We start from the raw sequence: 13,419 nt of genomic DNA, 5'->3' as shown, positions 1-13,419 counted from the left end.
AAGAGTGGCCGCAGAGAGAGAGGCAGCAGGGCAGGCAGCAAGCAGCAGAAGGGGACCTTGGGCCTGGAAAGATTCCCCAGAGCTGCCAGCAGGAGGCACCACCTGCAGTGAGTGGACCCCGTGGCAGTCTGCAGCTCCGTTAAGGAATGAAGGCCCAGGGGGTTAGCTTTTAGCACGGCCAGTCTGACCTCACTTTTCTCATTTAAGAATGAAGCCATTAATTTTTCAGGTTACATTGTTTCCAAGGTGTATCTTATGGCTGAACGATGCCTTCACGCTGTACCTGCGGTGTGTGGAGGGGACACACCCGTGCAGTAAAGCACAGCTCGCCGTCGGGTGTGTATGGGAGGGTTACGGCAGCCCCTGGAATCCGCTCTGAGGATTTCAGCTCCGTAACTGGGATGGTTCTCTCTGCTGACAGCACAAAGGGCTGTTCCCGTAATTCCATGAGCGTGGGGCTGACACTCCTGTCGCGCGGTGTTCAGAGAGGGACAGGACTGCCCCAGGTGCATTCTTGGCAGTGTGGCGTACCAAGGAGACTTGCAGAAACACGGGCTATTAATGCTGTCTCTGGGAAGATCATTACAACATAGGGGTGCGGAGATGGGAGCTCCAGGGACATTGTCCCTTACGCAGATCTATTCCTTAGGGAGCTTTCAATTAGTTTCTTAATACGTTTTATTCTGTCCCCCCACCCATAATGGAAGGTGGATGTGTATCATGGCCTCTGCCTAATAACCGCCCAGAATATCCTTCAAAAGGGACATTTTCATCACAAGGAGATTTTTCTCCTGGGAAAATATTTTAAATTAAATTTTATCAAGGGATGAGATTTGCTCCAGGTGGGATTGTATGTTTCACGTCAATATTTACAATTTTATTAATGCTTTTGCATATTGCATGTGATAATTCCTTATTTTATCTCAGTAATTCCTATACAGTACATAGGACAGATTCTGTTCTTACTTACACTGGTACAGATCAGAAGTAACTTCACTGAAGTTGATGAAATTACACTGGCAGAAAACCAGTTTGAGAGAGCAGAATAAGGCCCTTAATGGGCAAAGGAATAAAGATTGCTTTATTTTAATTTTCTGGACAGCAAGGATCTAAGTGTGATGGTCTTTTTTAAAAATAATCTGTTAGAGATGAAACGTGGTCATAAAAACACAAAGCTAGAAAGGCAGGGGAACGATACTACTAAACATGTAATTACTATAACTTACACAAAATAACGAATGCTAGACCAGATGTTGATCAAAAAGATAAGAGGTATTTGGCCTTGAGGAATGCTAATTACACTTGATCTTGTCACAGGCAGAAATTTCAAGTCACTTGTACATTACAAGTTGGATGGAAACAACATTAAGTTTAGAATGTAAAGTATTACCATCACACATAAAAGCAAGCCACTGTGTCCTACCCCTGTAGCTTCCAGCTTCTGCAGAACTGTATTGTCTTCCTTGTTTACATACAGTAATTCTTAGCACAATTCCAAATGATATGCGATTAACCCTTTATAATGAAGGCACAGCTCATGCTGCATTACTTTCAACAATTGTTATATATGACATTATATATTGTTTGTATAGCATTGGGTGTTTTAATGTCTGTCTGCTGAAAAATTCAGGTTTAGCTTTAAGAAAAAATATATAAAGCGAAGTTGAAAAGCTCACTGATTTGGGAGCATTAAACTGTTTATTCTCTTGTGATTCTAAATAAGTTGACCATATGATAAATAGCTGCTCACCAGCTCTGCTAAACTACATATTGCGAAGTTCTTCTAGTCTAACCATTTTTCCTGTCAATCATTACTTTAGTAAATCCACTTTTAAATAAGAATCCTTAGCATTTACATTGTACTTTTCTTCTTCACTGTGCTTTACAAACTAGCTACTTAGTCCTCCCAACACCCCTGTGAAAGGGACTGAGCTGGCTGAGTTATTCCTAGCAAATAATGCATTTGTTATTAGTCCCTTCTCCTGATTGTGGATTATCTGCAAACAGACGTCAATTTTCACTAATCTGTTTCTTCTTTGAATATTATTTGATGAATGGCTCATGTGAACTTACTTCAGCCTATGAACTATTTACAGTTATTGCTTTGAGTATTTGTTTATGCCTAACTCCTGCAATGGGGCTGGTCATCTAAGTCACATGGTATTGCTTCTGTTTCCTGACTGGATAAGTCCATCACCTATAAATAGCTTTCAAGATGGCCTTGTGAATACTTCCAGTGTGCCTATATATTTGCCCAGGGTATCTATGGGCAGATACATTCACATGAGCATTCATGACACTTCCCCTTTCCCTGAACAATCTGGCAATCAATATTTCACTCAGAAAGACATTCGCAAACATGCGACTCAAAGGGCTATGGGCTCCTCCTAAAGGAATTCACCTCTTTTATCTGAATGAATGCTTGGGAATATATATATTTTTTTGGCATTTGTTCAGCTCAAGAAGTAAGTAGTTTTTACTCTCCCATCCCAACTTCAGAGATTTGAAAAGCAACCGAGGCCCGAGAGGCAGTCAGCGTAAGAGGCAGCCTTAGAACTCCTTGGTTCCCATTGGGGTGCCCAGGCCACTACACTGCATCTCCGCCCTTTACTCAGCAGCTGTATGTCAAAATCCAGAAACTCTTCTCATAAGTTGTAGAACTTAGGGAGAAAGTTCAAACTAAAGGGCCTGATCCTGCAATGTAATGAGATGCTGAGCGTAGATAGCTCCCGTTCCCTTCAGTAGAAACTAAGGGTCCTCTGTACCTCCCAGGATGTGCTCAGCACCTTACAGTATTCTCTCCATGATGTACATCCTGCACACGGTGATCACACCTTTCCTGATCTCTGCAGTGATTAGCTGACACCTTAAGCATCTCCCAAATTTTATTCTTAAATTCCAAATAACATTCAGCATCAGGTAATAGTTACAAATATTTGATCTTCACTGTTACTACCTTCACCTTCTCCAATAGATCAACTGATGCTATGTGCAGAGTTCGATCTGCTGCCCACTGCTTAGTAATCTGCAACAGGGCTTTCGGGGCCAGATGCAATGAAGCTACACTGACTTGCACAAGCTGAGCATCTGACCAACAACATCAAGATTTTGTCACAGAATGTCAGTGGCAAATGCCTAAATTTCAAGTTAAAAAACCAAAACCAAATCTGTAACCTGTCCAGGTTACTGATTCTAAAAAAGCATCGCGTGCCAGAAGACGAATGCAATGCACGGATGCATATTGCTGTTGTTTAAATACATTAATCTTAAGCCATGCTGCAGGGCAACTGACACAATTACTAGATGAATCTCTCACACACACATCCTGCTGGGCAACCACATCTAGAGCCCTCCTTATCTCCAAAACCTCAGGCCTCTATCACTTGAGCTAAAAAGGATTTCCCCAGTCGTCGGTCCCTTTATTCGGTCTGTGGGCCAGGCACTAGAAGACAAATACATCATACATTCGACTGCCTGCTGTAAGACAATCAGAATATTTGTTGCCCCACGACATCTGCATGGAAACGGCGATGTCTGGATTTAATTATATTGATCAAGATAGAAGAGAATATTTTCAAAAGTGCTTTAGTGATGTAAGACTCAATCCTATTTTCAAAAACGACCTGGGCACTCAATGAGACTTTCACGTCAACTCCTAAATTCCTTGGTCATTTTTGAAAATAGGATTTAGAGTCCTAAGTCACTTAGGCATTTTTGAAAATGTTACCCTTTGACTTGTTTAATCCTCAGCAAGGCAGGCAGGTGTGACTCTAGTCTAATAACTAATGGAAACAGACTGGATTTATCGTACCTTTTATCTTTCCTTCACTGGAAAGGTCATTTCGTTTCAGACCCAAATTTAGCTGCTTCCTACACAAACCCGGTATTTTCACTGATTTAAATTAGTTATAGCAGAGTGTGACTTTGGCACTGATGTCCAGAAAACATGATGAGTTTCATCAACCATGAATCGTTTCACCATAAATCTCTTTAAGCTTTCTGCACGGACTGTTTTTAATGGAGTCCTCTGTGATCCCACATTTGGACTATAGCAGATGAAGGAGGCATGAGATAGGACAGTCTTCAGCGGTTGACACCTGAAATCTACTTTCTACAGGGGTATGGAAAGAAGACAAGAGAGCATAGTCCCAAACAGGTAAGCCGACAAGCCGACAGGATGTGAACCTGCACCACTGGAGTCAATTGGAGCTTTGACGTTAACTTCAGTGGAGGCAGCATCAAATCTGAAGGGTAAAACCCTTACCCTATTGCAGTCAATGGGAGTTTTGCCATTGTCCTCAATGGAGCCAGGATTTTACCCATCGTTTCTAATATTTTGATATCCCTGTGATTAAAGCATCATTTTTCTGAATTCAACTGGAACACTTACCAGCCCATCACACGTGCTAAGAGCTGCTAAACCACCTTTCAGCGCCCAGTTCTGGACCTCTCCAATCATATGACAAGAGTTGTGATTGTAAGACTGGATCTTGGCATTGGTGATTCCTCCATATCGTCTCTCACTAACAAACCCAGGAGCAAGGAGATTGTTATTAATGCTTAAATTGAATTTTAGGTGCTGTCCTTTGTAATGCAGCTCATAAAAGGAGAGCAAATTGTTCCTTGAGGAAAGGGCCCTTTTGTGAATTGCGCGATGAGCCAGATCATAGGACAGAAAAGATCCGCTCTCATCAACTCGGATTGGATGAACAACGTCATAGCCAGAATATTGCCGGAGAACCGTCTCTGTGAAGAAAATATTTGCAATGATCAGATATAAAGACGATGATAATCTTTCATCCCAAAGGATCCCAATGCACTTTATGTTTATTGGGTCTACAAATTCTCAGTAGGGAGGGATCATTCTTCCCACCTCTGAACTGGAGACACATATGTGATGATAAGTGTCAGCTGTTTAAAAGAGCAAAGGATTACACCACAATAATTCGGAACAGGAAGTGAAGATTATCTGAGAGGGAGAATTTAGGCAAGCTAAATTACATGAGCAGATATAATTATTCAAATTGGAATGATGTCAGGACACCTGAGTTAACACCCGTATTCTTACAAAGTTCCAGAGGAAACAATCCCAAATAAATATGAAAGTTTCATTAGACAAGTAGTGATGAAGAGCAGACAGTCTCCCTCTGAAACAAGAGAAGGTGTTTTCTGGGTGAGTAGTTGTTTAACTTGAATAAATTTTTACATGCTCATAATGGAACTTCATAAGCAATAGTAGCTCAAATGTAAATATTTAATCCTCAATAGAGAAGAGTTTAATTTGATTGTTTTAATTACAGCTGTTTGAAAACTGCCACCCAAAAAAATAAAAATGTTCATAAACAAATTCTAGGTTTTTTTTTTTCCAGAGAACATAAAATTTTCAATTAAAGGTTTTGACAAAAATTCAAAAAATGACATCCAGTTTTAATCAGTCGGAGATAGACATTGAGCATGAAATTCATTAATATACATATTTTGTCTTCCAGTATAGCATTAGTGAAACACAATGTCAGAGAGAGTTTAGGAAACCAGCTCTATTGACACTACTTATGATGAGGAGACTGAAGAAGAGAAAAGAGTTCAAAATACAGATACAGATACAGATCTGAAATTTGCAAATGGCTACTTTTTGATTTATAATGGACTGAACCAAACCTCCAAATCTGAACAGCCAGAAGAATGGCCATACTGGGTCAGACTAATGGTCCACCTAGTCCATCTTCTGTCATCCAGTCCCTGCTGCAGGCTGTCAGAGGTTTAGGAACAACCAAAGCATGGGGGTGTGTCCCTGACCATCTTGGTGAATAGCCATTGATGGACCTGTCCTCCATGAACTTCTCTAATTCTTTTTTGAACCCAGTTATACTTTTGGCCTTCACATCATCCTCTGGGTAGGAGTTCCACGGGTTGACCGTGAGTTGTGTGAAGAATTACTTCCTTCTGTTTGTTTAAATCCTGCTGCCTATTAATTTCATTGCGTGACACCCAGTTCTTGTGTTATGTGAAGGAGTAAATAACACGTCCTTATTCACTTTCTCCACACCAGTCCTGATTTATAGACCTCTGTCATACTCCCCTTAATCATCTCTTTTCTAAGCTGAACAGTCCCAGTCTTCTTAAGCTCTCCTTGTATGGAAGGTTTCAGAGTAACAGCCGTGTTAGTCTGTATTCGCAAAAAGAAAAGGAGTACTTGTGGCACCTTAGAGACTAACCAATTTATTTGAGCATGAGCTTTTGTGAGCTACAGCTCACTTCATCGGATGCTTGTATGGAAGGTGTCCCATAGCCCTGATCATTTTGTTGCCCTTTGCCAGATACTGAAGTTAGGTTACCAGCCTGTAATTGCCAGGATCAGCCACAGATTTTCAGGTGTCTGCCAAAGTTTGCAGTTTGAACCCATCTCTGCTTTTTATCGGATGTGGCAGAACACATTCTAACACCATCTCACTTGATGTAATACTTCCAACTCTCATTTCCATTTTTTGCATTAGCAACTTTTATTCCCAAATGATATGGGTCACCATGCTCTCTTGCCCTTCCCTGAGACTTTGCAAGATGTCACACGTTCTACATTTGGTTCCTAGTGAGGGTTATCTTGGCTCAGTGCCTGCAAGCTGCATGTAAACTATTTAAAAACACCATAATAGAGGCTCAAATTTAATGTATACCCCCAATAAATAAATAAATAGATAGATAAACAACCGTAAGTGGACCAGAAAAATGTCACCATGGCTAAACAGCAGAATAAAAAAGGTGGTTACATCCTTTAAAAATTGGAAGTTTAATCCTACTGAGGAAAATAGAAAGGAGCATAAATTCTGGCAAGCCAAGTGTAAAAGTATAATTAGGCAGGCCAAAAATGAATTTGAAGAGCATCTAGAAAAAGACAATAACTAACCGCAAAAAAAAAAAAAAATTAAGTACATCAGAAGCAGGAAGCCTGCCAATCAGTGGGGCCACTAGATGGTTGAGGTGTTAATGGAGAACTCAAGGAAGACAAGGCCATTGCAGAGAAGCTAAATGAATGCTTTGCATCAGTCTTCACTGCAGACAACGTGAGGGAGATTCCCTTATCTGAGCCATTCTTTTTAGGTGACAAATCTGAGGAACTGCCCCACATTGAGGTGTCAATAGAGGAGGTTTTGGAGCGAATTGATAAATTAAACAGTAGTCAGTCTCCTGGACCAGATGGGATTCACCCAAGAGTTCTGAAGGAACTTAAATTTGAAGTTGCAGAACTACTAACTGTGATAATGTAACTTATCCCTTAAATCAGCCTCTGTACCAGATGAGTGGAGGACAGCTAATATAATGCTGATTTTTGTTAAAAGGCTCCGGGGTGATCCTGGTAATTACAGGCGGGTAAGCCTAACTTCAGTACCAGGCAAATTGGTTGAAACTGTAGTAAAGAACAGAATTATCAGGCCCATCGATTAACACACTATGTTGGGGAAGAGTCAACACAGCTTTTATAAAGAGAAATTGTGTCTCACCAATCTATTAGAATTATTTGAGGGTGTCAACAAGCATGTGGACAAGGGTGATCCAGTTGATATTGCATACTGGGACTTTCAGAAAGCCTTTGACAAGATCCCTCACCAAAGATCCTTAAGCAAAGTAAGAAGTCATGGGATAGGAGGGAAGGTCCTCTCCTATCTTGTAACCAGGTTACCGATCCATGAAACAAAGGGTAGGAATAAATGGTCAGTTTTCACAGCGGAGAGAGGTAAATAGCAGAGTACACCAACAATCTGTTCTGGGACCAGTGCTGTTCAAAATATTCATAAATGATCTGGAAAAGGGGGTAAACCGTGCGGTAGCAAAGTCTGTGTATGTTACAAAAGTACTCAAGACAGTGAAGTCAAAAGCTGACTGAGAAGAGTGACAGGGCTCTCACAAAACTGGGTGACTGGGCAACAAAATGGCAGATGAAACATTGATAAATGCGAAGTAATGCACATTGGAAAAAATAATCCCACTATACAAACAAAATGATGGGTTCTAAATTAGCTGTTACCACTCAAGAAAGATCTTGGCGTTTCCAGGGATAGTTCTCTGAAAACATCTGCTCAATGTGCAGCGTCAGTCAAAAAAGCGAACAGAATGTTAGGAACCATTAGGAAAGGGATAGAGAATAAAATGGAAAATATCATATTGCCTCTATATAAATCCTTGGTACACCAACACCTTGAATACTGCATGCAGATCTGGCTGCCCCATCTCAAAAAAGATATATTAAAATTGGAAAAGGTACAGAGAAGCGCAACAAAAATGATTACGAGTATGGAACAGCTTCCATATGAGGAGAGATTAAAAAGATTGCAATTGCTCAATGTAGAAGAGAGACGAGTAAGGGGGTATATGACAGAGGTCTATAAAATCATGACTGGTGTGGAGAAGGTAACTAACACTTCATTATTCACTCCTTCACTTAACACAAGAACCAGGGGTCACCTAATGAAATTAATAGGCAGCAGGATTTAAAGAAACAGAAGGAAGTAATTCTTCACACAATGCACAGTCAACCTGTGGAACTCCTTGCCAGAGGATGTTGTGAAGACCAAAATTATAACAGGGTTCAAAAAAGAATTAGATAAGTTCATATGGTCCATCAATGACTATTAGCTAAGATGGTCAAGCACACAGCCTCTACACGTCCCTAAGATTCTGACTGCCCAAAGCTCAGACTAGACAACAGGGGATGGATCACTTGATGATTGCTGTGTTCTATTCATTACCCCTGAAGCGTCTGGCATTGGCCACTGTCAGAAGACAGGATACTGAGCTAGGTGAACCATTGGTCTGACCCGAATGGTCATTCTTATGTTCTCCATCATTTGAAGAGCCACCTGACACAGGAAAACATGAATAATACAGCCCAGTACTCTAGGAAAGTGTACTCTGATTCCCCCAGAGTTGAGTTCCAGAGAAGCCACAAACCATCACCTAACCACAGAATCTCTTTAAATAGTCGTCAACAGTTAATAGAAACAAACAATCCCAGAAGAGAATCCCAAACCCCATTTACTCCTGGGGGCATTCTGTGCCAAAAAATTAAAAATTCTGCACCACAAATTTTAAAATTCTGCAAATTTTATTTGTCAAAATAACACTACATAATCACACGAGTTTTAATTATTTTGGTAATTTACTTCAAAATACCTGTCAGCAAGTATGTCTGTAACAATACAGACACACAAAAACTCCCCCAGGAGTAGAGAGTTAAAGAAACCCCTATGACAACCCAGCTCCTGTTTCTCTGCCCCTTCGGGCTCGGGGGCCAGACGCACACAACCTCTCCCCCACAGAGCCCAGCCATGGCCCCCCCTAGCCAATATACCTGAACCCCCACCCCCCCCAGAGCCCAGCCACAGGGCCGCCATGGCCCAGATACCTGCCCCCCCAAAGCCCAGTTACTGAGCCCCCCCTTTGCCCAGATACCCACACCTCCTCTCCCCAGAGCCCAGCCATGCCCCCCTCACCAGCCCAGACACCTGCTCACCTCCCCCTGAGCCCAGGGATGCAGAGGGAGAAACAGCCTGATGCTTGGTCCCAGTTTCCTGTGCGCTGCCCTCTCCTTCCCTCAGGGCGTGCGGGGACCTACAGCTGCCAGGAGCCCTCTCGCCCCCTCTCCCTCCCCCCAGCAGTGTCTTCTATGTGCGAGCTGGGCGTGCCTCTTGTGACAGAGACCCCACTGGCTCCCCCGGCCAACCACTTGCTTCTCTCGGTCTGCCGGCCGGCTGTCTGGCTGGCTGAGGGCTCCTCTCGGCTCCCCGGCCGGACCTCAGGGCACCTCCAGCTCCGGGCAGTCTCCGCTTCCACCACCTGTGGGGCCCCGCCTGACTCCCCGGAGCCGAGCTGCCTGGGACTGGTGCAGAAGCCTGGCCAGTCTCAGCCAGGTGTGGGGAGGGGAGGTTGTTGCGGGGAGAGGGGGCTTGGCTGGGCCCCTCCAGGCAAGTGGGTCTTGAGGGAGCCCAGCCGGGGCAGGCCCTGGCCTGGCTGATCATGCCACTCCCGAGGGGCCAGAGCGATTCCTGGCCCTGGGACCAGCCCTGGCTGCACGGCCAGCTCAGCTCAGCAGATGGTCACCTCCCAACAGGACTGGTGAGTGCAGCCGGGAGACAGGGCATGGGGAGTGGGTCTCTTGGGGAGTCTTGGGGGGTGCTGGGTCGTAAGGGGACAGGGAAGATGTGTGTGTTGGGGCACTAGGAAGTGGGGGTTCTGTGTGGGGTGCTGGGCAGTTGTGGTGGGGCTGTGGGCAGGGGGGTGCTGGGCAGGATTGGTGTGCAAGGCGCTGTGCATTTGTTTGGAGGGTTTTGGGGGGGTACTGGGCATAGTGGGTCCGGGGGGCTCTGGCCATAGGGAGTCAGGGGGTGTTGGGCAGGGAGGCTGTGTGGTGTGGCCTAGGCCCACCCCCAAGGGGAAGGGGCATGCTGGCAGCAGAGGGCCAGGTGGGCCACTGTGCATCTGGCAACTGCCGGTTTGTAAATAGCGCCCTCGCACTGGGCAGAGCAGGGCCGCCCCTGCCATGCCATGCCCCATTGCTTCTGGCTGGCCCCTCGCTCTGGGGACTGACCTCCCTGCACCATGCTCCATTGGGGCCCACAAAAGGTTAATCCGGCCCTGGAGCTGGGCTCTGCTGGGTCCAGTGGCCCGTAGTGGCAGCCATCTGCGGGGGACATGTATTCTGTGCATGCATGGTGACGTAGAATTCCCCCAGGAGAACCCCTTGTAAAAAGGACAGGAGACACGATTCGGCACAGCAGCCTCGAAGACGTATAGATCCCTTGGTCTGTCCATACTGCAAGCACCAAACAGTCGGATGAAGTGAGCTGTAGCTCACGAAAGCTCATGCTCAAATAAATTGCTTAGTCTGTGAGGTGCCCCACGTCCTCCTGTTCTTTTTGCGAATACAGACTGACACGGCTGCTCCTCTAAAACCAAACAGTCTTTGTACATCTATATTACCCACAAAAAAATGCCTGTCACACCGGAAGGGACAAAGTAAAAAGTATGCGGCGACCGTCCAGGAAAATCACTTTGCAGCGGATGTGATTTCTGAGACAAAGTCTCCTCAGGTAAACAGTTGCCCCCTAGTGATACATGTGGTGACTAGTTAAGGCTTGTACAGTAGATCCACTTGTGTGACCTCGTCAGGGCACCTACAGCAGGGGAAGGTACCAAAGCACCCTGTATGCCAGGGGATCTCCCCAAACCTCTTGCCTGCTTTGGCATCTGCACTAGTTTCTCCTCTGTCTCTGCTCATGGGGAATCTGAGTGATGGAGGGTCCCGGCTCTGAGGCCTGGGGGACTCTCTAGGAATTGGTCTGGGCCAAGTAATACTTAGTCCTGCCTTGAGTGCAGGGGACTGGGCTAGAAGACCTCTCGAGGTGCCTCCCAGTCCTACCATGCTCTGGTTCTAAGGAGGAAAGGGTCCCAGCCTTCAAGAGTCTTCCCATCTCTTGGTACCTGCTGCAAGCCAGGAGTTTATTGCTGGGGATACATTACAGGGCTTCTAATGCTGGAGACAGGGGAGCGCTTAGACACATGCCCCTTCCTCTCCGGGTCAACGGCCATCACCGCTTCCCAGGGGCCGGCCCTTGCATCTACCCTGCGGCTGAGTTTTGCCAAGCGCATGGTTCAGCCGCTCAGTAAACGGATCCCCGGGGCTGTGGGGTCCAGCTCAACCTCTGTTCCTGGTTTCACCGCCTCCTCTCCTGCCGCACACGGGTGTCCACCGGCCGGTACGAGGCAGCTGACCCCGGACCCGCCGGCGGGCGGAACACGACTCGTTGCAATGAAGGGCCCGGACTGAGCGGGCTCTCCCGGGACCCACGGGCAGGAGCGGAGCTGGCCCGGGTTCTGTCCGGCGGGACCGCGCGTGTCTCCGGCCGAGAAACAGCCGCCACTGCCCAGTCCCACCTGCCCGCTTCCCCGCGGCAAACCCGCTTTTGCAAACCTTGCAGCTCCCTCGCCCGGTGCGCCCCGGGGCAGCCGCTTGCAGCCTTCCGCAGGCTCCCCCGCAAAACACGGCTGCAGCCAGGCCGGCAAGGCGGCTCGCCCGCCGCCGCCTCCCTCCCTCCCTCCCTCTCTCTTTCCGCTCCGGTGCAAAACTCGCAGCGGCTTCCCCCGATGCAAACAAAAGAGCCGCCCGCGGGGTACAGACCTTTCTCCGCGGCTCTGTCCGGCGGCTCGGCGCAGCCCGCCAGGACCCCGGCGAGGAGCAGGAGGCGCCGCAGGGGGGCTGCCATGCTGGGCACGACCCGGGGCTCACTTCTCCCGGCGGGCTGGGCGAAGGGGCATGTCCCCGTCTCGCCTCGGCGCCCCACGGCGCCGCGTCCCGCTGCCTGCACGCCTCCTTGCCCCGGCCGGGGCCGGTCCTCGCCCCGGGGCCCCTGGCGGGCACTTGCCGGCTCTCCCGGGGCGGCTCCGCGGCGGCCCCGGCCCCGTGCCCGGCTGTCAGCGTGTGCGCCCCGGGCGTTACCCCGGCCGCCTCGGGCTGAAAGGGAACAGCCCCCGCGGGTGCCCCGCAAGCGCCCCGCGGCTCCGGGGGAAACCAGCGTGTCCCGGGCCGGGGCCGCAGCCGCTGCTCGCCGCGCACACGGGGCAGGACCAGCGCTGGGAGTGACTCAGACGTTCCCCGCCGAGCCCCCGGGCCCCCCCCGCCGCTGCGGCTCCTTCCCCGGGCCCGGCCTCTCGGGCTGGTGCGAGGGAGCCGCCTGGTGGCTCTGCGAAGCACCCACCGGTGCGTCCCCCGCCCCGCTCGGCCTCCCCCGCTGAGTTATCTGCCTTGGCCGAGGGCTTTTCCTTGGGCAGCTGGGCGCTACAGGTGGCCCCGGGGGGCCCGTCCCACGTGGAGCGCAGCTGCGTGTCCCGCGGCGGGGGCTGGGAGCAGGGGGGGTTGCCCTGAGACTTCAGTGTGCTGCTGGGCTGGGCATAAACCACCCCAGGCCTCCGTGGTCCCATTCCGGGTGGGACAGATCCCCGGTCCCTGCTGCTGCAGGAGTGAAGAGGAACCTGAGATGTAAGGGTAACCCCAGGAGCCACTTTATCTAAGGCTAAGCGTCCGCCAGGTGATTTCTAGACCGGTAAGGTGGCAGGCCAGCCGCAGCGCCCTAGAACTTACATCCCCCTGGGAAATCGTTTAAAAAACAAAGTAAAGACCGAGATACAAAGATGACAAGACTGCCCCTTCAAACACTGCAGTACGCAGCAGACCTTGCTGGGAGGAGTTATACACATTGGCCCCAGATTCTGAGCTGCCCCGGAGCTATGCTTTGCACAGGGCAGGAGGGGGAGGGCATCTTTGAGGGGCCATCCAGAGTCCGGGAGTAGCTATAGACTAGATGCCCCATTGTCAGTTAGAGTAGCCCCAAATCTGCTCTAACTTGTGCCCATCTGCCCACTGCCCAGTAC

The 13,419-nt window shown here is 48.1% G+C and overlaps 1 protein-coding gene across 2 annotated transcripts in view; it reads right to left on the bottom strand.

Annotated features, from left to right (window-relative positions):
* The window catches only part of ADAMTS7 (ADAM metallopeptidase with thrombospondin type 1 motif 7), a 138,188-nt gene extending 125,596 nt beyond the window's left edge, over positions 1-12,592 (bottom strand). Inside the window, exons 1-2 of one of the 2 annotated variants that reach the window (XM_077829171.1) lie at positions 12,170-12,592; positions 4,391-4,746 (exon numbers count right to left, since the gene is read on the bottom strand). In XM_077829171.1, the coding sequence (XP_077685297.1) occupies positions 4,391-4,746; positions 12,170-12,254 (441 nt within the window). In that variant the 5' untranslated portion in view covers positions 12,255-12,592. Of the gene's footprint in view, positions 1-4,390; positions 4,747-12,169 lie in introns of those variants that run through there. The other variant, XM_077829173.1, reaches the window with a different exon arrangement.
* Between the last annotated feature and the right edge of the window lie 827 nt (positions 12,593-13,419).

Source organism: Eretmochelys imbricata, chromosome 10, assembly GCF_965152235.1.
Source record: "Eretmochelys imbricata isolate rEreImb1 chromosome 10, rEreImb1.hap1, whole genome shotgun sequence".
Taxonomy (NCBI): Eukaryota; Metazoa; Chordata; order Testudines; family Cheloniidae; genus Eretmochelys; species Eretmochelys imbricata.
The sequence above is the reverse complement of the archived record's forward strand: the minus strand, read 5'-3'. Positions and strand labels throughout refer to the sequence as shown.